At 41.7% G+C, this 27,128-nt stretch overlaps 1 protein-coding gene and 1 long non-coding RNA gene across 2 annotated transcripts in view; one reads left to right on the top strand and one right to left on the bottom strand.

Moving 5' to 3' along the window:
• Window positions 1-27,128, bottom strand: part of GRID2 (glutamate ionotropic receptor delta type subunit 2) — a 2,613,212-nt gene that overhangs the window by 1,102,641 nt on the left and 1,483,443 nt on the right. Inside the window, exon 7 of the mRNA XM_085641143.1 lies at window positions 26,541-26,702. Coding sequence (XP_085497269.1) covers window positions 26,541-26,702 — 162 coding nt within the window. The remainder of the gene's footprint in view (window positions 1-26,540; window positions 26,703-27,128) is intronic.
• LOC146861989 (uncharacterized) lies at window positions 9,189-22,437 on the top strand. Its single transcript, XR_014978360.1, has 3 exons — window positions 9,189-9,299; window positions 9,934-9,980; window positions 22,380-22,437. It is a non-coding gene; the product is annotated as an uncharacterized LOC146861989 (long non-coding RNA).

Genomic DNA, 27,128 nt, shown 5'->3' with positions numbered 1-27,128 from the left:
TATGCATGCTAGCACTGGTTAGCAGTGTGAAAATGAAGTCAGCAAAACAGGAGGTCAAATGCAAAAATTCTGGGGAAACCATGTCAATGATGCCAGGTCTAACAGTATCATAAAGATCTATTTACAGCATTATATTATCAATCATGACAGTGTACAGTAAATTAGCAAAGGACGACCAACCATACATAGATTTGGTTTTAAATCATACAGTGATTGCTTTTGGCAGTGACCAGCCCTGAAAACTGAATTGCTTTGTCCCTGTAACTCCATGCCATTTGAGGTAAATTTGGAAAGGCTCTAAGGACCAATGTGTACCAGTTGTCCTTCTCTAATTTACTATAGGGATGTCCTGCACAACTCAGAGGAGGCTTGGTCTGCACACCGCACAGGAATACGCTGGTCTGGCCTTTCTGTCACGCTGTCATTTACCTGGCTGAAGGCTAGTTGGCTTGTTTTAGAGCAGGTTGGGCGACTATGACTCACAAATACCTTTATGCCCCCATTCCAGCCACAGCTGCCTGCAGTGTGGGGCTGGTTTCAAGAGGTAAGGGCTGGTACTGGTTTCCATTCTTGTCCTGGGAATGTGGGTGTATGTGAGTTCTTCTTCTGTTATTATGCTTCTGTTGGGCTTTGATGAGCTCAGCCTTCTATATACTCTAGCATTTGTATGTCTCAACAATTTAACTCGGGGGGGGGGGTTCTTTAGAAAAATACTGCGAAAATGCCCTCATATCTATAATAGGCACATGAAAAATCAGACCGAACATCCTTTACCATGGTTCTAATTCATCTGCAAAAAAGACGGATACGTTTGTTGCCGCGATGATGAGTTAGATTAAAATAAATGAGCTGTGACACGAATAATTAACCTTAGGTTTATTTATTGGGGATCCATAATCTAGCATCACAGGCGTACTATGAATATTGTATTAATTGCCAGTCTCTAGCTATGTTCCAGCTAAAGTGTAATGCAGGAGAGAGGCTATGTGCCATTCTCTTTGTCAGAAGTGCAGTAAGCTTAAAAGTACTCTGAAATGAAAAGGGACATGTAGGACAGAAGTAACACCGGAGCATTTCCAGTGAAAGACAAACAGCAGACCTATTCAATTGCAGTAAGCCATGTGGTTTGGAGTAGGGGTCTGTGGAGCGAGCTTGACATCGCCCAAAAGGTAGTGCTTACATTATCGCCTGAGCTTTTAGATTCATGCAAATGAACTGCACGTGTTAAATCACCACACCTGCTGTAGCTGGTGAAATGTCTTGGCAGTGCTTAATTTGAGCTGGTTGCTGCAGGTGTGACCCACCTCTACTCACTATTTAGGAATCAGCACTTATTCTTTCCTCATCAGACTATGTCACACAGCAAGAGAGAGACAAACACAACAGGAGGAAGGGGTAGACAGAAGACAGTGGCATAGGAAGAAGGAAGGGATTAAAAAACCTTTTAAGAGTGAAATAAAGAAGCTGGGAGTATCTGGTGTTTTATGAAAGAGAAAAGAGGTGGAATCAAGGCTACACAGCATTGGTATTCTGCACCCAGATCTCCCATAGCCCCGGCCGAGGGCTTATGATCAGTGGCACCAGCCGTTATTCTTTAAAACAAATTAAGCGCTGCCTGGTATGTCTGTGCAGCAGCAAGAAGCAAAGCAGAATCAGTAAGTCCTATTTTTTGGCACTGGAATCGTTTATTCGCACAGGTTCCTGTTATCATTTCCACAGCCTTTGCACAGCTGGGAATCTGCGGTGCCTGTCTGCCAGAACCCATTTGTTCTCTAATGCCTTTTTGATGTTGCTTCTCACTCCAAGTTCGCAGGCTTTTGCTGTTTCAAGCGAATGTTTCTGAATTTCACACATTTCCCACTCAAATGTTTTATGGAGCCCGGGGCAGCTATTCATTGTTAGCAATGACTAATCCATTGGAAACACGAGGGCTTGTGATATTTGGCTCGCTAGGACCTTCATGTGCACTGCTTTTAATTTAGATGGTTGTTGTAAAATGATATTCCGGCTGCACAGTCTCTCCCATCTCACCATTGCCTGTGTTGTGCACAGCAATCTGTGCTTCTGAATTAATCAGCACAACATAAGATTCAAACTGTGGGCAATGAAGAAAAGATATCAGGCTGCGACCCTCTCAATCACGTGCAATGAATTCTATAATGCAGATTTACAGCGGCGCCCAATGCTCACTGAGCAGTTCAGAATGGAAAAGTAAAAGGATAATAACGCAACGTTGTTAACATTTTATTTTACCTTCCTGGCTCAGTTGGCTGGGGGCGGGGCGGGGCTGGGCTGTTCAGAGCTGGGGGAGGAATGGTACGCACTTTCTAAGTGTGCATGACAGTTTGGCCGGCCGTCTTGGCATGTTCTCCTCTAGGCTGTTTGCACAGCTTGGGTGAAGACAATGCACAGCCTCCCAGTCCCTCTCCGAGTGCCGAACCACAGCAGCATCATGATTGGCTAGAGGATTCTGGGAGGCTGTGTGCTTTCTGCTGCCTGAGAAGAGGATTGCAAGAGAACCGGCAGCACCCAGGTTAGTGCTTTTATTTATTTTTTATTTCCCTCCCTCTGTTCCTCCCCGCCCGTGCCACCACCCCCGTTAGGTAGCAGCTGCTACTGCAGATTATGATTTTTGTTGCACAAAACACATTCGAGAAGAGCCTCATTGACCCCCAAAAAGCACCCTATCAACTTCTGCCACTGTAACATGAATCGCTCTTTATTCTTACATACAGTATTGAATTCTTATCTCCCTACTTTATTCTTACATACAGTATTGAATTCTTATCTCCCTACTCACAAACAATTCTTACTGCCTCGTTTACTGCTGCAGTGCTATGTTACTCCCCAGCTAAGTCATCCTATAGAAATTGCATTACATAAACATATTTTAAACACATGCATATGCAAAAATGTGTGCTGATTAAGGCATGTAGTTTTCCTTTCAAGTTTTTTAATGTCCCGCACAGAACCATTAACATTTCATTGCACATAAAATCCACCAAGTAATTTCTGCCATTACATTGCTTTTGAATTGCACATAGCCAGTCCGTGGTCTCATTTTCTAATAATTCATGTTTGTCTGTCAAAGTCCCAGACTCTTTTAAATTAGATTATTGGTTTTCAATCTATCCTTTCTCGTGGAAGATGAAGGGGTCTTCATAAATGGACCATTTTTCTTTCCAGAACATTTACTAATATTATTCCTGAGCCCCGGGGTAGACCTGGACATGCACAGGCACCAAAATAAAAGTGCCCCCATTAGTGAATTAGATAGTTAGAAAAGTGCAAGTGTTTATAAACTAGGGCAGTTTTGAAGTTTTAAAGACACACTGTCTAAGTGTTTTGTAAGGCATGGAAAACTGCATGGATTTGAGCTTGCCGCAGACAATACTTATTTTAATATTCAGAGCACCAACAGTAGAAACCACCAAGCAGACCATAAAACAGACCTACCAACAACCAAAATGCCAGCCCACACACTGATCTGTCAGACCAGTCTATTCGGCACTGCATGTTTGCCCGATACGCTAGTCCAACCCCATGTAAGTCATAGTTCGAGTCTTTACTTATATTATGCTGTCAGCGCCTCGTATAGAGCTTGGCAGACAGGATATTGCATCAAACTGCAGCAGATATCCCATCCCCCGTATTCCAATTGTTACAGGGTAATACAGCAGATGGGACATCTGCCATGTTTGTTATGGACTATCCTGTCCAACAAATTTTAAATAACGCCTGTACTGAATACCTTTCGTAATTTGAGTGGCGTTTTTCTTTTCTTTCATGGTGCATATACTTCAACTCTTTGCACATTTTTCTTCATGACAACTTTTTCAAACATTCACCATTGTAGTAGCATATCTTTTGTCCATATAAAACATGGATGCTTTTTTGAGTTGGGGCATTCAAAGCTGGAAACAAGTATCCGACTGTGGCCTTATTAGTGATGTGTGCATTAGTAGCCCATCCTCCCTGTTCTGCATATTCAACCTATCACTAGGCAACTCACCATTGTTTCTTTCTCCCCAACCCATTGCATGTCATTTAGCTACTAAGGCTATCCAATATGATAACTACATCACCATCTTATCATCCATATTCAACCTCTCCAAAGGATGTGCGTGACGAAGGTGCATGAATGTGAACTGGATTACTTCGACCCTACGCTGTTGCCACCAACACTTCTACTGGTATATGAAAACTATGGCAGATAACCAGCATATATTCTTAACTAATATATTCACTCCTATGTCTCACTGAAGTAGTGTCTGCACTGGATAATGAAGGCATACTGTATTACCATATTATCTGGTACGCAAACTAGTGTAGCAAGCCCCTGTCCACTGCAGATGTTTCTTACATTTCTCATATCTTGGTTTTTGGTGGTATCAGGCACATCATAATAAACATTTTAACCCCTTCCATGCTCATGACGGAACGGTTCCGTCATGAGCCACGGTTGAGCTGTGCTCATGACGGAACCGTTCCGTCATGAGCCCGCCCGCGCTCGAACCCTTCAGCACCGCGGCGGAATTCGCCCAGCGCTGAAGGGGTTAATGATTAATTGTTATGTTATATTATGTTAAAATTTTATTTCTATAGCGCACGGCTACTCCAGAGGAGTGTCCCGGCGCTTTCTCGGGGCAGCTCAGTAAAAAACATAACATCATAAAACAGACAGTGAACAAAAGAAAAAGAAACATCCTAGAGATTAAAAAGCCAAGTCTTAAGGCTCTTCCTAAACAGAAGGAGATTAGAGGAAGACCGTAGGTCCAAAGGCAAGGAATTCCATAACTGAGGGGCCCTCAAACTAAAAGAGCGTCCCCCAGTGCGAGCCTTCCTCACTCGAGGAACCACAGCCAAAAACAAAGATTCCGACCGCAATGATCTAGCTGGGCGGTAGAAAGCCAATCTCCGTTGTAGGTACTTTGCTCCGGCACCAAATAGCGCTTTATGTGCCAAGGTCAGTGCTTTAAACATAATCCGCATCCAGATGGGCAGCCAGTGAAGCGATCGCACCAAACCCGAAGCTCTCGCTCGCCTATGGAGACCAAAAATAGCACGGGCCGCGGAGTTCTGCACAACCTGCAGCCGCTGAACAAGATAGTCCGGAAGACCTACATAGAGGACGTTCGCATAGTCCAGCCTAGAGCCAATTAAGGCTTGCACAGTGATCTTTCTATGCTCTTCTGTTAGCAGAGGCAGGAACTTCCGGAGCATCTTGAGTATACCAAAGCAGGTGCCCGCCAGGCCAAGAATATGTGATCTCAGCGACAGATTATTATCAACCTTCACTCCCAGATTTTTTGCCACAAGCGATGCCTGGGCAGGGGGACACATATTTATTGGCCACCAGGCCTGCCAATCAGGGTCAAGAGAGCAGCCAAAGAACAGCACCTCCGATTTATTGGAGTTAGCTTTAAGGCTGTTCCGCTCGAACCAGCTAAAGACTATCTCCAGGCAACCTCGGATGTTCTCTCCATCAAACGCCTGATCTTTCCCACACGTGAAGAGCAATTGAGTATCATCCGCGTAGGATATGATCTGGGCCCCGAAGGACTCCACCAGTGCCGCCAAGGGTGTCATAAAGATGTTGAACAGAGTCAGGCTCAACACAGAACCCTGTGGAACGCCGACTCCCAGTGGCGGCATCTCGGCGGAGCTCGAGGAGGCCCAGACCGTTTGTCGGCGGCCCTCGAGAAAAGATGTAAACCAATTGAACACCATCCCCCTCAGACCGATGTCAAAAAGCCTGGAGAGGAGCGCCTCATGGGGGACGGTGTCAAAGGCCGCCGACAAATCCAGCATGACAAGCATGGCCCTTCCTCCAGAATCCAGTGTCTCCCTGATGATCTCTGACACTTCCAGAAGTGCCGTCTCCGTACTTAAATTAGGGCGGAAGCCGGACTGCGATGGATGGAACAAATCATTGGATTCGAGGAAACTAGAGAGAACGCCATGCACATGCTTCTCCGTGATCTTTGCCAAGGCCGGCAAGAGGGAAATCGGCCTGTAGTTAGCCAAAATCTCAGAGTCCAGCCTAGGCTTTTTGAGGAGGGGGATCACCATAGCCCTTTTCCAGGGCAGCGGGACCCTCCCCTCCCTCAAAGACAGATTCACCAAAGAGTTGACCAATGGGTTAACCACGGCCGCCATCTTTGCCAAAAATTTGGCTGGACAGGAATCTAAAGGCGAACCCGATTTGAGATTGGCCAAAAGAACTAGGGAGACCTCAGCGGAGACAGCAAGAACCGCACCCTGCGTGCGTGGACGGTGAAGATAATCCGACCTTCAAACTAGAACACACTTCTGCAGACCTCACTGGGAAAGAGTCCTGGATAGACTTTATCTTATCCGTGAAAAATTTGGCAAGATCACAGACCCAAAGCTCTGATGGAACACTGTGGGACACGTTGGATCTGGGAGCCGTAAACTCCCTCACCACCGTAAAGATCTCTTTACAAGAGTTAGAGGCAGCCTCAATCCTCCTGGCCAGATAATCCTTTTTCTCACGGAGAATATCCTGATGATAGGATTTGATCATTGTCCTGTAAGCCAATCTGGCCTCCAGATCATAGTGGAGGCGCCATGCCCTCTCCGCCACCTTACACTGGGCACGGGTGGCACACAATGCCTCAGTGAACCACGGAGCTGAAACCCTCTTAGCCGTGTCCCGAGGGGCCATTGCGGGGGCCAGATCATTCAACCTCTCCAGCAACCACCCCTGCAAGGACTCCACATCCTGCTCTAAATCCCCTGAAAGTGGACAAGGATGGTCCATAGCGGCCTGAGCCAGCAGCTCAGGAGTGACTCTGTGCAGAGCCCTACGAGCAGAGCCATGCTGTCTAGAGCTATACTAATCGTATACTAGCACCAGTCTGTAGATTAATAGATAGATGTGAAGTGCAAAATGATGGCGCCTAATGAGTCAATCCCGAGCTCAACAACTTGTGGTTGACAAACTGAGCACTTTGAAATTATTCTCACACTTTTTTATATGAACCTGATATAAGAATTATAGTCATATAGTAAAATGCCAATACGTCATAATTCAATCAAAACAGCTCAAGGTAGATCAATACAATACAAATTATTCTCAAGCATAGAAGAAGACCACTTCAAATTAAGAATACAACTGTAACCATTAAGTAAATTATTTTAAATTAAGAGTATAAAAAATATGTACATAATTCCTTACATTTCTTTACTCCAAAGAATCTCACTTCTCCTTCATGCTGACCACTAGATGAAGCTGACATGATCCCTTGTGATGGCTTTTCCTTACATTGAGCTCTAAAAACAAACTCTTCAACAGGCTCCAAGGGTTTCCTCGACCAAGTGGTCAAAATATGTGCAAACCTGAGCTCACAGTAGATGCAATAATAAAGCTTAAGGTCCTCATAAATCAAACCTATGCATGTTGGCACCCAGGATACAAACAGGGACTGGTCACCCACTACATGTCCAAAAGAAATATGTGATCAGCATCAGGAAACCTCATCTACCAATGTGCCTTCAGACAAAATACAATGAGGGGCAGACCTTCAGGAGTCCATGCGCCCACATCTTTTACAATAGAACTAAACAGAGACATTTCATTAAAGACCTGTTTCAACATGTATTTAACTACATTCCACTCGCATGGGCATCCGCAGAAATCTTTTCGGGCGTGGGGGCATAATTTTAACACCATCCATCCTCTGATCTTTTCTGATAATGTCGAAGGACAGGGGCATAGTTATTATGACATAAAGCGCAGGCATGCAAAGGGTTGAGAAACATGATGCAAAAGCATAATAGAAGGATGAAGCCACCATTGTTTGACTATCAATTTCTATTCTGTTTGTATGTTACCACTATGGAATGCACCGCGGTATTCATACACAGATGATCAAGGCACTATAACTGAATTATAAAAAAAGAAATGCAGAATCTGCATTTGGTGGTAACGTGCACAAAAAAATGACAATTAAAACATATTACAAGTGTATTTATTTTGAAAATGGATTAACTTAAATATATTAAAATAAATAAAATTAAATATATTAACTTAAATAAAATAACAACTGTTCTCATCCAAATTGGAAAATAAAACCTTTAAACTTAAACTGGATCACTGTTGCAGGTTAGGAACTGTAAACATCTACACTCTTGCTTAAATTTAACAATCACATTTTTCAATGAGTAGTTTTATACAGTTTTTGTTCACTGGGTAATGATCTTAAAAAATGAACTGTAAACGTCTGTGGCCTTGTGCAAATTTATCAATTACTTTTTCAATCAGCTGTTGTTTTTTTCGTCAATTTTTGCTCGATGTATGCTTATCATGCACAAACCTGATAAGCGATCATCTGCAATTGTCAACCTCAACCAGGTTTTCAACATTCTCATTGTGCTGAAAGACCTTTGCACTACACAAGTGGTCACTGGTAATGTGAGAGAAATGAGAATTGCTTTCTGGACTAATGGAAATGAATCTGTGTGGTTTAGCAAATCCAGAAATTCATTGTCAAACTGCTCATCCTTCGTTGACCAGATTTCAAACCATGTGACTGCTTCAGCTTTTAGGTTTTCGTAAATTTCTCTGATTCTTGCAATCTCGCATTTGTATTTCTCAAGTGTCATTTTTGCCATGTGCTTTGGGTAAAGTGACAACAGGCTGAAATTGTTCTTGTTTTCATTGCCAAACCGGCTTTCTAATGGTGCAATGATAGTGTCCAGGTATGGCACATAGATAGACTGGTGATAGTATTCTTCCACTGGAGAGGAATCAAAATTAAAACAAAGTACTTGCCGGCCACAAGGTCTGGAAACGCAAAGTTGAATGTTCCATTTTTCTGCCATTGTTTGAACATGTAAAAAACATTCCTTACATTGCTAGTCTGATTTTTGTCTGTGATCACAGAACACAGTCCGAAGGTCTTGTACGTGATTACACACTCTAAGGATATCAAGCTGAACAGCTTGGATAGTCTGTTTTACAGATTCCAATCTCGATGAGTAATTTGAAATGATGGACAAGCAAAACTGAAAGCTCACTGTACTTGGGGAGCATTGCAATTGATATGCATCTCGACAGGTTTTCCCTGATGCTATAGTAACCAGTAAGATTAATTGCTTAAAACCCTCTCCAAAGTTAGAGCTCAAAATTCTAATGCTCATGTATTCTGTTGTCCATTGTGATTCACTCAGCAATGGCACATTGGGAATAAGAAATCTTCGTTTTGGACTCCTGAGAAACTTGATGATGGCTTCACTGTGCCAATAGAATTCTGGAGACCAGGAACAGCATTCAGGTAATTAACAACCAAATTAAGTTTATGCGCAACAAAGTGAGCAAAAGTAGCTTTATGATATTTTCTCTTTATTTTGGCTTGAACACCACCTTCATTTTCTTCCATTGTAAAGCATCCATCATATCCTTGCCATGGAGTTTTTTCTAAGTTTAATCCAAATTTAGAGCATGTATCCATAATCATATTTGCAATTGAGATAGCATCCATTTCTCCTAAGGTTGCAAATAGAATTCTTCTATGGGACAGCTACGGTGCTTCTTGTGAAGTCACTTGCAGTACAAAAGGTACTGCAGGTGACTTCGGCTCTTTTCCAGATATGTCAGCACTTTCATCAGCAATGATTGAAAATCCATTTGACATATTGACTAAGGATACAAGATCTTCTCTTAATGTTTCTTCACATAATGTAATTAATTCAACTCGAACTGATGTATAACGTACAATAACTGGTGCATTTCTCAGAGTGGTCTTAAGGATCACATCTCCTGCTTCAATGCAAAATTGGTACAGACTGTGCATGTTTCTGGTTCTACTTTTTTCCTCATGTAAAACAATGACATGTGTGCCACAAAATAAGATAGTGGAAAAATTGAAAATAACTTTTTCTGTTTTTCTTCAACTTGCCTTTTCACAGCACTGGCAAACAATATTCATTTCCAGTTTCTTTCTGATCGCCAAAAAGTGAGTTGCATCAACTTGTGTGCTTTTATGCTGAGACGATGAAACATGGTTTGGTGCACTTTCATTTAATTCTTTTTATTTAGTGAAAGGCATAGTTATAAATGCTCTATGTGTACGGCGATGGACTGGCTTTGGAAAAACTGCACAATTCTTGCAACTTGCATCTTTTAGTTGCGGAGAGTAGCTAAGCCATGGAGAACATTGTTTGTCCCACACATGATGGAAACAGCGTGGTCCTCTTCAATCCTTCTTGAAGTCATACTTTTCTTGTGGGGTATATGGCTGTATTTAAAATCATCTGTTAGTTTTTTTGATGAATTAAAATACAATCCAATATTATTTACAGGAGCATCAACATCATGGCTATATTCTGTTGGAACCGAAAGTGGACCCGCAGAACTGCTTGTGCTTGGCTCTTCTGCTTCCTATTCACCATGTATAGATTTTTTTCTTGCTTCCTTTTCAGATGCTAAATCGTCCATTTTTGGTTTTGAAAGCAAATTGTGGATGTGCATTTCTAAAAAGAAATGGGGATCATTAAATACTCTGCTCATCATCAGGCTGTACAGAATAAACTGTGAGTTGTAGATGAGCTGCAGGGAGTTGAGAAATATCTTTACATTTCTCCTGCAAGGAGAACCATGCTTTCATTGCATAATGCATAGTTATATTGGTAAGAGGAGATTTGTGAACTTCAAATAACTCACGTACAAGGCACTATATATTGAATATAGCCCTGTTTGTTTGCAGTAATAGAAACTTGAAAAAGGAAAAGTGTATGTGTGTGATTATTGTAGGTATATATACACACACACACACACACAGAATATATATATACTGTAGTACCAGATTTCACTTGTCACAGCACCAAACTGCACGCACAGCAGCTGCTGCATCACTAGATTACACCCCCACACCATATTGCCCCCAAAATACTTGCGGAAGCACCAGCTATAAACCCATAGCACTCGCCTTGGCACAGGATGTCATCCAGATCACCAGATATAATCTTACATCACCAGGTATAACCCCACAACACCAGATATAATCCCCCATGGTACAAGATATAAAACCACTGCTTTATCCTGCTTTTGCCTCATATTTTACTGCTTTCTCCTTCCTCTCCCCATGAGTGCTTTCTCATGCTTTTGCCTAATTGTTTTTCTTCTCTCTCCTTCCGCCCCCCCCTGTTTTTCTGAGTGCCAATTCTGCCTTTGCCTTGTTTTTTTACTGCTTTTTCCTTCCTCGCCCCCTGTTTTTCTATGTGCTTTCTCCTGTTTTTGCCTTGTTTTGTACTGCTTTCTCCTTCCTCTCCCCCCGTTTTTCTGAGTGCTTTCTCCTGCTTTTGGTTTGTTTTTTACTGCTATCTTTTTCCTCCCCCCAGTTATTCTGAGTGCATTGCCTCATGTTTCCCTGTTTCTCCTTGTTCTTTCCTCAACAGTGCAGGGTGTCATTTCTAAACTGCCCAACCTGAGGTAACCACCTGCAAAAAATGCTGACATAAAAAAGAAGCACAATGACAAAGGCCAATGCTGGCTGCATATTACTTCTTGGTTTCTCTTTCTCTTAATTGCTCTCTCCTGCTCTTTGTGCCTCACTCTTTCTTTAGCCACCAAGCTCACTGTGTTTCTCCCTCCTTTGTTCTTTCAAGCTGTTTCACTTCATTCTGTCTCTCTTATTTTTTCTATCACATGTTCCTTCTCTCTCCATCTTTCTCTTTCCATCCATGCTAATTTGTCTCTAATTTGCTATATTTTACTTTCACTTTCTCTTGCTTGCTCTCTCTCAGCCTTGCCCTCTCTCGCTTTATCCTGATTTCTCTTTCTCTTGATATTTCTCCCTTCTTTGTTCTTTCCCACTCTATCTCACTATCACACAGCTTTAGGAGCCTTAGACATGTGGCACCTTTCCACTACTGTGAAACATGTCACTTGTGATTTGCTCGAGCGCAGCCTAATTTCCAAATTGCCAGTGCCAGGCAGCAAACTATGAGGGAAGTTTGTTAAGATGCAGCAGGTTGGAGGCCAAAATGTGCTATGAGCCACAGTGAATGGGGCCTGTGCAGAGTGCTGGTGCAGCACATGACACACGCTACTTCTTCTTCCCTGTCCTGTCTGTCTCTGAAGTGTGAGCCTGCGCACTATCCTTGGGTCTGGGTCTGTGCCATGGTGGGCACTGAGTGAATGAACTTGTGGAGGAGATGGAGGTCGGGCCCAGATTGGTTGGATTCGGCACATGTGAGGCGGCTTCTGTTCGGTAGGAGGGGACCAGCTATGTTCTCGCACTATCATTGGTAGCACTCAGCTACCACCAGGACCCACCCACCACCTGTGACCCGGACTTTTTTTTGCACCTTACTAGTAGTTCAGTGTGACACTACAGCAGCCATAGTGTTATGCGGCATTTTCTTAATCTGCCAGGCAGCAGTGAGTGACCTCGCGGTGAGTGGTGCTTTTTACCGCACAAATGAGAAAAATGTAGCTCATTTGTGAGAGAACTCTCTCAACCTGATTAAATATGGGGGGAATGCACCCCCCTTAGAACCCGTTGCAGACGGCCATGCCCACTCATCCAGGGACTACCAGAAAAATACAGGACCAGGACACTCTCATCACCGAGTGTACACTGTTTCCCAGTCTGTGTTCAAAACTATGGCAGAAAGACTGTGGCATTTTTTGGGGGGTTTGGGTCATTGGCATTCCCATTCTGGGCAGCCCCCACCCCGAACTTTGGAAGAAAAAAAACTGGTGCCTAGTGGGCTTTTTGCCCCCCCCCCCGGGCAGCAGATGAGGGGCTAATGCCCCATCTGCCTCTGGGGGGGGGAGCAGAAAGACTGTAGCATTTGTTTTGGGGGTTGAGGCATTGGCATGCCCATTCTGGTGCCTTGTTGGCTTTCTGCCCCCAGGGGGCAGATTAGGGTCTATTGCCCCCATCTGCCTCCTGGGGGGGCAGAAAGTCTTTTGCCTTCTTTGAGGGGTAGGGTGGGGGCCTATGAAAAAGAATCTCTTGAGTCCAGGGTGCTTTCTGCCCCTGGGGGGGCATATTGGGGGCTACTGCCCCCATTTGCCCCCAGGGGGCAGAAAGACTGTCTGTGTCAAAATGTAATGGGGGGAGTAAAGGCCCTTCCCTGGTGGCAAGTAGGTGGATCCCTATTTGGGGATCGCCTTTCAGGGGCAATCCCCAAGCAGGGATCCACTAGGAAAGGGTACCATTGGAAAGGAGAGAATCTCCCCTTTCCAGAAATACCTCTTCCAAGTGTTTAGGTGCTCAGGAAGCTGAGAAAGCCCCATGAGCACCGAAACATTGAAACTGAAACTACATTTCAGTTTTGTTTTCAATGTAATGACAACAGCGCGTCATGCACGCAATTGTCATTATATTGAAAATTAGAAACAGGCCTTGGGAGGTTGGGGAAGCTCTTCCCCACCTCCTGAGCCCCCCCCAAAAAAAGGCAATCCCTCTGCTGTTTGCAGCAGATGGATTTAGTGTGTCTGTGCACATGACGGAATGGTTCCGTCCAAAGCAAAGGAGCACTGGAGCTCATGACGGAACCATCCCGCCATGAGCACTGAAAGGGCTAATATTTACAGGCACTGATGTAACATTTAGTGCATATTCAACCTTCATAAATAAAATAATTTAAAATGTACTGAATGGAAATTTATATTCCGTCCACATTTGTAAATTAAATAGCTTCTTTTAGGGTTCACATTCTTATGAACCCAAAGGTTTTCCAACATTGCATACTTTTTAAGGGTGCGCTGATGGTGGGCACAGTATGGTTGGAGCATGGGTAACATAGCATTTTCTCAACCCACTGAGGGATAAGTCTTTCCTGATTAGTAGCAGGGAAAACTGTTTCCACTAGACAGCTGATTCCCTGCAGCCTGATATTTCACTCTTCTTGTGTGGGACATTTGGCCGTGGAAGCCTATTGTCAGGATAGCTAATCTGTAACTTGAGCAACATCTGCTCAAGTTCTACAACTGTGCTAGTCTTCATGTAAGGTGACATTTCAACACTTTCATAACTATGACAGGAGACTCTTCTCTTCTAATTTTTAAGTCTAATGATCACTCTCCCAGTAAGTATAAGAGCGTTGTAAATCCACAATATTTGACCTCCATCTACGCCTTTTACATTCTGAGAGGTGGAGGGACTCATTAGTTTAATTTCTCGATCGAGGAGCAAAACACATTCCAGAATTGAAGTTCTCTTCTGTTTAACTAAATAGCATATGCAATTTTTGCAGTGAAAAATCCTGAACCCAGAATTTGTTTACAGGATAGGCAATAGAGAACATTTTCCAGACTGTGATATACTGAAAATAATGTGACTCCTTTATGACATTAAACAATCCAGTTTCCCATTTCCTAACCCTTTACATATTTAATCTCATTCTTCAATGTCAATGTATGTGCCTATTTCCTTCCATTCATGTTCAGCTTATATTAAAAACAGAATGTAACTTCATAAGTGTAGCTTATACATGCTTCCCAGTATTATAATATTATTAATCATCTTAGTTGCAGAAAGTTCAAAGATGTGTAAAGAGAGTGGACTTAACAAAACCTTTACTTAAAGTTGAATTTAATGTTTCCATGTCATCACTGTTGAAGAGAAGTTTACACATATAATCACAATTTTTTATAGCCAAATATAATGCTGCTTAACACCATCAGTGGTTAAAGTGTTAAGTAAAACAAGTGTGAGGGCTCAGAGTAACTTGTCTTTTGTTTCATTGTAGCTCAAATCCATAGAGAAATATCACTAGGGTATAATGGCAGAAACTCTTTTCCTATGCAAAATTCATCCAATGGTTTTAAAAAAAATGATCTTTAAATCCATAACTTATTACATTAGTCAGACATAATCCTATCAAAGGTATTCTGAGCATTAAATTTGAGGGTCCTGTGAAGAGGGTCACATCAGTGGTTCTATGATACAAAGCATGCATGCTAACTTGTTGACTCTTGGACTAGATGCAGAGATCTGGGCTAGTATCAGTGTTAATTAAAGATATCAGGCACGTTGCACAAACTAATTTTTGTTTGTCTTGCTTTTGTGCTTAACGTTGAATGATCCTGTTCAATATAATTTGGTACAGTTAAGCAGTTTAGAAAAAACACTCTGAGGAGTTGATATTTAGAATTTATTTGGGATGCCATTTAGTTTTGGTTATTTGCTTTTTTTAAATCCATACATCAATACTAAGGGAGTACAAAATGTATGTCAATTTTTCATGTAATTCCACAAACTTTCTGGAAATTTTGTAAAATTAAGAACAAATATGCAAAACGAAATACATATTTTAGCGCTATATTGCCTCCTCATGTCAAGTTTTGATGTGAGAATGCATTTCACAGTATAAACTATAGCGTGAAAACACAAGTGGCATGATCATCATTTTTCCGACACTTAATTTGCCACGTGGTGTAATGACATACATTTTGGTAATGACATAAATTTTGTCTAGGCCGAGTCGATCATTTTTTTTCCTATTAATATTATGTCCCACTTTTATCAACCAGCCATACAAAGCACGGCAGCACGCAAAGTTGCTGCGCTGTGCTGCATGACAAGGTGAGAGCAGGAAAGCACCATATCTACAGAGATATGACAGTTTCCTGCTCCCTTCCCAGCACTGGCACAGAATCATGCTGCTTAATGCCAGGCACATACCTTTGCATCACAGTGGAAAGGTGTCTGCATGAGTCTAACATAGTTTTTGTACTGAAAAGTTACCTTTCCAGTACAAAATATTATGCTTAGACTAAATGTTAAACTTTTCATAGCTTTGTATATGTTCTGTAGAGTGCGGCACACATGAAAAGGGGGCAAATTGAGGAGAAATAAAATAATTTCTCCTTTTTAATGCCTGCTTTCAAGTGGCATTCACTTTTTGTACAAAACCATGTCTCCTATTGTCAGTAGATAAGGTTTTACATCAAAACCCATTGGGGGTTATACAGGAATGCCCATGTAGCATCCATGCATACCCTATTGACTCCGAGTAACAGAAAGCAGTGCTTACAACCAATGCAAGTACCAATTTGTGTTGCTTTGCAAATCCTGAAAATGATTTTGAGTCATATCTGTGTTCTTAAAGTAACACAATCCAGATAGAAAAAACCTTTGTAAATTTGGCACCTAAGTTCTTTATCCTTGATTTTATATCTTTCCAGTTTTGAATGTGACTCAGAATAAAAGGAAAATTGAAAAACAAGTGCAGGTTCAGTAAGCACAAACGTGTACATTTACAAGAAAAGTGATGGAGTGCGGCCTTCTTACAACAATACGGTGCAGCCCTGTGTTTCCCCCTGCACTAGCGCTAATTACAGCTGCCTAGCACAAATGCAGGCACTATGGTGCAAGGGGGCTTGTGTTGTGGGAATGATTGCTTATGTGCAGGAAGGTGTCTCTTCCTGCACATAAACAATCTGCATTGTTACATGGCGAGTTGTAACTTATATATAGAATTTGCAACTCGTCATTTTTAAAATGATTGTTTATGTACTGGAAGGGACATCTGCACATAAACAATCACGCATGGCGTTTTGCTGTTTCTATGTGTGCTGCACAATGCAGCACACATAGAAACAGCAAAAACAAGGAGAAATAAAGCATTTCTCCTCGTTGCGCCATATAAAGACCAGGTTTTTTTTGGTCTTAATTTTGGCGCTGCCCCATATTTACCCCACCCTTAGAAATATGGGGCAGCGTCAAAATCAACAGGTGTTGCAGCGGAACGCCCACCGCAACACCCATTGCCCCCCCTTTTCACTCTAAGTATCGCGTGGAAATGTGCCATATTTACAAGGCAGTGTTAAGCCACATTAAGTAGACTAATACTGCCTTGTAAATAAGGCGAAGCCCATATCGCCACAGGAACGTCGAAAAAAGTTACCTCCCTGTGGTGATAGTGGGTTGTAAATACGTCCCAAAATCCCTTGTCTATACCTATGAGAGTATTTTTGATCTTAGTAAACTTGTTTTGAATATATCTCAGGTAAACAGTATTTTTTGGTATTCTTAGAAGTGGTGTTTGCCACAGATTCCCAGTATTCTCATTTTAATGTAAACCTATGATGGTGTCTTGACTGTTCTTTAAAAATACTGTAATCATTTTCTACACCTGACCTTGAGCCACTTATATTATACTTCCACCGAGCAAAGAGAAACGATTGTTAGGGAATAATTTCATTCATAAATAGTGGCACCTGATTTCCACTGATTCCTTTGTATTCGGAGTCAGTCAGAAGAGAACGGTGTAGTCTGATGCGGAGATCAGTGGTGGTAGTGTGTCTGCATCTCTACTGTGCTTAATTTTCAGGCTGCTGTGCATCTAATATCTATTAAAAGGTATCTAAGACTGGATTTTCAGTTCATAGTATTTGTTATTGGCCCTGTAATACCTTATAGCTTCTTATTCTAATTAAGGTGTATTGTTTGGATTGTTTTCATGAAGACACCATTCTGGCAGGAAGAAACTCGGTTATTGAATTTTACGCTAATGACATTTAAATGACGCTCTGTACTTAACTTAACCCCCAAAATTTACAGGGATATGCTCACAGATTTTAAAAATGAAGGGGCATATTTACAAGGCGCTGATAGAAAATTATCGCTGCTTTTGCGGCCGTTTTCGGCCGAAAAGCGGCGATAATTTTATCACCTAATTAGCAAGGTCACGCTAACGCGTGAAACCTTGCATTAGCGCACACATTTTTAATGCCCAGCTTTGCATCTCTAATGAGATAAAAAGTGGGCGTTCCTGACATGACAGGAGAAATGTCGCTAAGAGACATTTCTCCTATCATCAAGCCCCACGCTATGAAGCATAGCGGCAGGAAAAGTAGCGATAACCCCTGTTATCGCTACTTTCCTTATGCCTGCTTCAGGCCTGACTTAGCCATGATATCCTGTGGAAGGTGGATATCATGGCTAAGTTTGTGGGGCCCTATCAACAAGCTAACGCCACATTTTGTGAGATTATCGCTGGGTTTCCAGCGATAATCTCATGTTAGACAGTTAGCGCTAGGATTTTTATCGCTTTTGAGATAAGCGTTGATAATAGCAAGCCATCTCAGCGATAAAAATCCACGCTAGCCGGCGATAATTATCCTAGCGCTAAGTGCGCTTAGCGATAATTATCGCCGGTTGTTGCTGATATGCCCCTAAATGAGTGGTGCAAATCTAAAAACAGACAGTGTAAAACCTAAGAAAAACTAGCACATCAGAACTTCACCATAACAAAATAGTGATATAGGATATATTAGGTGACTTTGAACTACAACAAGCATTTACCACTGATAAGGCAGATAGGGTTCTAAGGAGATTCAACTGCTTTCAAATGATAACAAATCAAAGCGTAGATAAATGAAGATTACTTTCTTTAGAAGATCTTGGGACTAGTATTTTCCTTTTAAAAGTCCTATTGCACCAGGAAGAGAATTTCCAGCAGTCGCGTTGTTGCTAATTTAGGATGTCCGAGTTTACCAGCTCTCAAGTGTAAGCACAGAAGGCATGGTGCAAAAATATAAATATATGCCCATTACTCGTATTTTATGGTAACAGTAAGATGCATTGGACATTCTCTGCTACCTAAAAATAATGTTGTCGCTATCTCGCCAATACCTATCCAAACATATAGAGAGATACCATGGGTCTCATTTATGACAACTGTTGCATCTCTGCAACGAAACAGGGATGCAACAGTTTTCAGCGTACCTTCCTTGCGACATGAAGGATGCGTCATATTTACTGTATGACGCTTCATGTTGCCAAGATAAACAGATACGTCAGAAATCCTGACGTATCTGTCGGCACAAAAATGTCGCATTGCTGGAGTTGTGTTGCAACATGACACAACTCCAGCAATACATGGGGATGGCCTATCTTTATTGCCATGAGGCAGGTGTAAGGTTTTGACGCAGTGGCAACATAGAAGTGTCACAGTGAAATCTCAAAGATTTCACTGCGACTCTTCTACGGGGCTTTGTTGCGTCGGAACGCCTACCCTGCATACATTATGATGACGCAGGTATAATGCAGTGCAGGGCTTTACAAGGTGACGCATCTTCCCAGATGCGTCACCTTGTAAATATGTTGCAACGTGGCGCATGTTTTACGCCCTTGCAGCATCACGGAAAGTGACGCAACATCGACGCAAAACTGTCTCAAGGGCTCATAAATAAGCTCCCATGTTTTTTCAAATACATTTTCAATGATTTGACATTTAAAGGAACTTTTTCATTAAAAATACTTTAAGACCTGTTTTATTTTACTGTGCTTCCTCAATACCACTTTAACACATACCACATTCTTCATCTTTAAGGATTTCCATATCAATTGATGTCAGTTTCTGCCCACATTCGAAAGGGGATCACATGTCAGTATAAACTGCGCAGGGTTATTTCAAAACACTGCCCAATTATATTTCACCTTACAAGAGGCCAAACCTTGCAGAGTAGCATTGTAAACTATTTGATCATATCACAAAATGTGAAGCGCTGAGTCGTTGTCTGAATATATTCATCATAAAAACACAATGTGGATCAGAAATCTGGGCATAATGGAGAGGCCAAGGGGGTGGTAATTACGAATGCAAGTGTTTAAGAAGGACGTGGTCAGAAAGTTAGTTGGGCTTGCAGAGCAAGGCAAGGAGAAGAGCAATGGAGGCTGTAAACTTCTGCCTGAGTGTTGCCCTCAAGCGTGAGAGGAAGATAGAGAAAAGACAGAGAAAAGGAAATAGGAGAAAGGAGGAAATAGGACAAATGCAGGAAGAGCCTCAGGATAGGAATGGAGAAGGGTGAAACGGTTTGGGTTCTGGATTTTCCCTGAAAAACAAACAAAATAAAATAGTGGTAGATGAAGATGTTCATTTATTTATTTTTCAATAGAAAAAAACCTCTGGAGTAGAATTTTTTTTAATTTTTATTGTGTACATTGCACTTGTAAAAATCATCACATTCGTCAATGCGTTCGGTCTGAAGAAAATTCGGAAAAACGTTCCTCGAAATTGGTCACCAGAGCAGGTTTCTGAAAGTACCTCTTTGTTTAAGAACACAATGGAACAAGGTTTGCAAGTAATGTTTTGCTTTAGTTGTTTTAAACTTCTACATGTTTTCAGCAATTATCCTTTTTCTCTCTCTGTCTGGCTAAATCTTCTGCATCGACCATTTATTTGCAGTAGGTGTCGTTTTGTTGCAGAAGAAACTGAGAACAATAGTTCAAAAGCTAGCTGAGAAACATAACCCAAGTTCTGTGTTAAATGTCATACTAGAGCTCTGTTTATTAATCGCTCCCTTTAAATGTCAAGTCAAAGAAAGATTTGAGAAACTCAAGGCAAGAAAATATAGCTCTGATATTCAAAGGTAAAGGTTGTTGTTTTACCACCAGCGACAAAGGAATAATTAGTGCACCAGGTGCAGTGGCACCTGGGACCATGGACACTAGTAGCCCACTTCCCTCAAATTATGGAAGGATTAAACTATGTAATTTGGGGTTAAAAGAGATCTTTCTCTTTGTTTGTAACAGGGACCATGGTACCTGCTTAATAATCTGATTTTAGACCATACCTATGTTATTCTTTTTAGCAGAGAGGATGATAATCACAAAATACAAATCTCAACCTTTAAGGGGGCAGGGATACGCTCGATAATCGATTATATTTTTGTATTGACCTGCTTATTCCCTTCCCTAGTAAGGTTAGCACTGAGCGAGCATACTCTGAGCGATCATAATCCCCTTCAGGCTACCTTCTATTGGTCACAGAAGCCAATTAAGGAGGATAGCCTCTACCAAGAACCAGTCAAGACTAAAGATTAAGGTAATTGGGCCAAGGCAGTCCCATCTGATATCAACTCTATTTTCTATCTTTCTGCCAATTAACACCTGCTTTGATGATAGAGCTTCTGATCTGAATATATTGGCTGCCCTTTCAGATATTACGGAGTGTATCAAGGCTGCTTTTACCCATGGATGTCATTTAGAGGTAGTCAAGGGTCACAGCTGTGACCTCTAACTTGCTCCCTGCTACTCCTGGCACTTCCTTCCTGTGTGATCTTTGCGAGGGACTCTCTGCATTTGTGGGATAGGGGACAAATGGAGAATGTAACCAGCCTTTTATTCTGAAGAGGATGGCTCACCAGAGGTGCATTAACCCCTTCAGTGCCCGCCCCTTTCCCCGCCCTGTGCCGGCCGTTGCATTAGCGGGCGGGGTCTATGACGAGCTGGACTCGTCATGGGCACAGCGCAACCGCGGCCCATGACGAGTCCAGCTCGTCATGGGCACTGAAGGGGTTAATTGGTTTGTAGACAGCCCTTTCCACTCTGGGCTGGATGTACCAAGGGTGAGGGGCTGCTTACTGCCAGCTTGCCTATACGTGAATGACGCTGTCCTAATAAGTCGTACAGCGATGGGATTGCAGCATCTTTTAGATCGGTTCATCTCTGTCATGGATGACCTTGATTTGCCAAATAATTCAACCAAAGCCCATGTTATGGTGATTGGCCCCAAAAATCCAGCACACGAAAATTTGTGGTTAAAGGTAATGTTATCAGAAAAGTTGAGCACTTTACCTTTTTGGGGATTTTATTGGACTCATATCTCATATGACGACCTTCATTGCAAAAAAATGTAATGTCACTTAAAAGGGCAATTAATGGCATTAGTTCATTTTCAAGACATTTAGGCCAATCTCATGTAGAGACCTTACTTGAAGGTTATAAGGCCAAATTCATCTCAGTAGGTTGTATCGGATTTGACATTTGGGGGTACACACCCATAGCGCCATTACAGGTAGCCAAGAATACATTCTTACGAGGTCTTTTAAAAGTTCCCCAGGAAACACCTAGTGAGAGTGTCAATGACGACTTGGGCTTGAGGAATATTGATGACTCGATTGGTTTAGGTCCCCTCCTTTTGTAGTCATCCATCTGGCTCAAGTAAGATCTTAACCCCAATAGAGCAGTGGTCTGTGATTGTTTAAGCCTGGACAATTGGTCTCAAATACCTGGTTATCATTTATTCGAACCACTTTGCCGCTTTGGGTTGTCGTGAACGTTTTGTTGACTTGGAGCGGATCATCATAGGGGATTTTGTTTGGCTGAAGCGGACTTTTCTCTCTTGGATGGCAACTGAGAGAGGGGCCTCTGATTTGTGCGAATTCACAATGCGACCATTGTTATGGTCAAAGCGATTATGGGGATATAACCATATTTGAACTGGGGGATGACCAGCTATCATCGTAGGTTGCTAACCTATTTTGTATTGACCCTGTTCCACTAATTGTTACTTTCTAAGAGTTGCTGGACCAAAGTATCTGACTCATAAGCTTGTACTTGCGATAATATTTCCATGTCAGATACCTTACATATTGTCTTAATTTTCTCTAGATCCAATAGCTGATGACATAGTTATATTCGTCCATTACTTCTTCCATTGAATTTTACACAGGTAAGACCTGCTCTTCCGTATATATAATTGTCACAATCCTCTAAAAATGTTCCATGACCTCCCTCCTTCTTTCTGGTATATTTCATGGGCATTGAAAGTTCCTTGAATACTTTATATTGTTTTTAGTATGATTGCTTTTAGTTTGTAATGTAGCATTAGCTTTGTGATTTGTTTTATACACTTACAGTATTTCCTGCTTGCATACTTGTATTTAATCTTGATTTAAATACATCAATTTAGATTGTGGGGGCAGCTGCTTTTATTTTTATTTTTTTACTTGGTTTTATTGTACTATGTTGTATGTACTTTTATGATTTTATGAGAAAATCCGATAAAGTAATACTAACTGATTGACTAGGTGTCCTCCTGGAAGATAGGGATTGAGAGAACATACTACTAGACAGGACTACCAAGCTCTTTAGGAATTCCCGTTGTAGACTAATTATTGTCTACATCTTACACCGGGCATATCTCACTCCAGAACGCATCAACATATATTTTTGCAGAGTAGATGTGGGATGCCCAAGGTGTGGGGAGCCGGGAGTGGACATACCTCACATGTTCTGGGGGTGCCCAGGTTTGTCTACATACTGGCAGGAGGTGGCGGCTGAAACAGCAAGAGTAATTGACCGAGAACTTCCATGCGAGCCGGTGCACTGCCTTCTTAACCTATTCCCCCCACACATCTAAAACAAAAGTCACTAACAAATTTCGGGATTTGGCCTAATACCTGGCCAAGCGTGAATTTATACTAGCTGATGGAAAGCACTGCGGGGGGGGGGAGGTTTCCTGCCTTACAAGATGGAAACAGGAACTGGAGAAATGGGCATGCTGTGAGGGTAGGATTCTGCTTAGAAATGCACAAAGGGGGCCATGGCCTAGGAAGCTGTGGTTGAGAGTATGCGACACCCCGACTTGGAATCAGGCGATTTGACACCGGTGATACAGTCCCGACAGGCAAGCCCAATACAACAAAGCCTGGAACGGGATTTGGCGCAGATGCCACCAGCTGAATAAATTTCGACACGTCTGGAGGACCTCGAAGGGATCAATGGGGCGACTAGCAACAGGAGAGATGGGAATTAACACTTTAATTGAAAAGTGGCACTTCACACATGCACAACAGAACACTAATAGCAACCTGCAGTTGGGTTATGGGAGGGGTGAGTTGGTGGGGAAACTCTTCTTGGAACAGATAAATGCTATGCTGATGGGATGTAAAACAAACTGAAAATATAAATGTCCAACTACGGCCTATAGCCAACAGAAATGATATTTGTAAACAGGTATGTTTAACAGGAAAAAATAAATAAAATCTACAGCCAAAGCGTGCAAATTAGTGGGAGTGCATGACCTTTTTCAGTTATTCCCACTTTATACACCTCAAACCCATGCCTTCAAGGAAATCTGCACACATTTACAATTATGTCATGCCGGTGTAATTGTGTGCCAGATTATCCATTCAGAAGTCCCTCCATAACCCCTATATTGCAGCCATGGGATCAGGTCACATCCAACATGACCCCTCATGCCACTTTCTCCCATTTCATTTGAGCCTGGGGACCGTTCTGATGAAGTAAAATGGTGTCTGCAACTCTCTGCTCAGGTTGTGACCAGCCAGTCATGGAATTCCTGCTGCCACGCACATTTGCGATTTGTCGCAAAATCGTTGTGAATTATTTGCGACCACAGATATCCAAATTTGGATTTCCTTACATTTCTCAACAACTACTGAATGGATTTACACCAAATAACAAAAAGCACAATCTGGGGCCCAAAAGCTAACTTTCTACCAAATTTGATGTAATTCCGTCCAGCAGTTAAGGCTGAAGGCATGTCTAAAGTGTCTACGGGAATTAACATGAGAAACGTCCTTTTTTTACTCCCTTTTTTCTCGGCCTCTGCGTGACGGATCACCTCCGAAACTTTGCATGGACAACAAGATTACTCAGGAAACATTTTGGGGGGAAATTTCTTGAAGATTTGTACAGCTGTGTCAAAGATACAGGCAGGTCAAAATATGCTTTTCCTATGGAAACATGGTCCTAACTATACCTACTTACTGGATAAAGCCTGTCTGAGTACAATGGGGAGTAATACAACAATATGTCAGTTGAGATTGTCTATCTCTTCACATCTTATATTTGTCACATTGAGAGATCTTCCCAGCAAGGTCATTAATGATCTAATAGAATACTTTTCATGGGCTTTGTTTGCATCTTTTTATTAGAGACGTAATTATAATTCAGAAAGAGAGTTATTAAAGTGTACTATTAGTTTTCACTATATAAAATCTATTTTTGGGTGTTTCATTACTTTTGAGAGATGCTTTCAGGCCACTTGCTGGACACTTGCCATATGGTAGAGTTATATATCTCATTTTAAAGTATTGTATAGAGATCTTTTTCATGTATTCAGTTATTGTTTAATGATAATCTATAGTAAGGGAGTTATTTTGATATTTTGTTATATATATATATTTTTGCATACTGATAACTTTTGTGAGACGGGAGTCGAACACACAATCCCCTGGATAGACTATAAGGGAGATGTTCTTCCTTTTCAGCTCTAGCAAACCACTTGCGAGATCGCATATTTGTAATTAAGTTAATAACAAAGTAAGACATTAATTTAGAAACAAATATTATGTATTACTCTATTCAATAGATAAGGCAAGAATCTTTTGGATGACAGGTGTGTGTGGCAGGGTGTGTGGAGAGACTGGTCTCTCCACTGAGACCCCACTCTTGCATGATGGATGTGCATTGTAGGGTATGGGAAGCACTTTAACTCTTCTCCCAACTCTTCCCAAGCCGATGGGCATAAATAGTAGACTCTGATAAACACCATCTCCACTAAGACTGCTTCCTACAGTAACAAGTGTTCATACCAGAGTGCATTCACAGATCACATACTACTTACTATTCTTCACGATCCTGCGAGAGTCTTGTGAGACCACCATTTTTTCTTTTTTTCAAAAATTAACCTTCCACTTATCACAGTGCTTATGTCTAACACACTTCCTCTCAATAGCAAAGGCCACAATATGCATTTCTACTATTAAAGTGCATTCAGAACTCACCAACTCTTTTTTACTATTCATGATCCTGGGAGAATCCTACTAAATTATAAAAGTTTGTTTAGAACAATATAGATTTATTTTCTTCACAGTAGTTATGCCTTAGAACCCTCATCTCCAAATTCAGGGGTATAACATGCCTTTCTCCTGCTCCCTTATACAGTTTTTTTTACTTCATTTCCACAAAACCCCTGTTATTTTTCTCAGTACACAGTAATGGCTGCCACTTCATTTCCAATCCAGCCAGCAAATCAGAGCACTCACTGTCACGTGACTCGTGAGAGGTTATTGCTCCCAGGCGAGCATGCAGGCTTAAGGAAAAAACAGCCTCCCAACCAATCACAGGGCTTCATTTCTAAATGTACACTGTTGCAGAACACTCACAAGACTCTCGTGGACCTAACTGCCTTAATATACAAATATTTTTTACCTTGAATGTCTCAAAAACTGCAGATCGAATTTACACCAAATCACAAAAAGCACAATCCGTGAATGAAGATCTAGCATTCTGCTGAATTTGGCCTATTTCAGTACAGCAGTTTTTGCTAAAGAAGTCTATGGAAAATGCATGGAGATTGTGCCTTTTGGGACCCCATTTTTTCTCGTCCCCCCACATGACAGATCACCCTGAATGTGATTTCATCAATGATATCATTTGAGATGTCAAGAGTGATGTCATTCATGAGGTCATTACACAGTGCAAGGTGGGGGCGCAAGTTATAGTTAGTGTTGCTAACTATAACTGGTGAATTTCTGTGTTTTGTTTTGTTAAAAATGTTAATGCTCACACTGACAAATTTACTTAACTATAACGTTACTTTAACCTTTGGTTTTTTTCAGTGAATATATATGTGTACACGATCAACACAGACATGAAGAGATCTTCTACATCATTGAAACAAGAATTAGATAATGTAAGAGAATGCTTAAAAAATAGGCTGTGCACTCCTGTGAACTAATGTGCTGAACAGTCATATATTAAATGTAATGAAAATGAAAGAATGGCAACCAAATAGAGCACCTTCTTCACAGTATCCAACATCGATCGGCCTCCTTGCCAAGGCTTAGAGTTCTTCCTTATGCAGGTCAGGCTGGCCATACTATGCCATTTCCGGTCTTCAAGTTTCTTGTGGAAAGCATTTGCCAGGAGAAGCACAGTGTCGTAAATGTAGAGATTTGTGATCTGCAAAACATTTTAAACAGTTTTTTATTAAATGAGAGTGAACAAAAAAATAGATTTTTTGTTTTCACTACATCTGCAATTTATTAGCTATTGGATGACTGAATAGGTGCTCATAAAATTTTAGGCTGTTGATCTGTGGGCAGAGCCGGACTGGCCGTACCAGGAATCAAGTTTTTTACCAAGAGCCTGGAAAGGTGGGGCCCTGGTTTGTAGCGGTGGAGGCTGGTTTTGCAGCAGTGCTGCAATATAGGCCCTCAATAAGAAAAGCAGCAAGCAAGCGTTTCCAGCCTCCCGGGGCCTGGCAGTGCTTCCCCAGGGGCTGGTCCAGAGAATTTCCAGAGCTGCTTTGGGTTCCAAGTCCGGCCCTGTCCACCGATGTAAGTTGTATGTACTTCAATAATCCTTCAATAGACCATCATCTTGCCT

This window comes from Triturus cristatus, chromosome 2_2 (genome assembly GCF_964204655.1).
Source record: "Triturus cristatus chromosome 2_2, aTriCri1.1, whole genome shotgun sequence".
Taxonomy (NCBI): Eukaryota; Metazoa; Chordata; class Amphibia; order Caudata; family Salamandridae; genus Triturus; species Triturus cristatus.
This window is presented reverse-complemented; position numbering and strand designations above follow the sequence as displayed.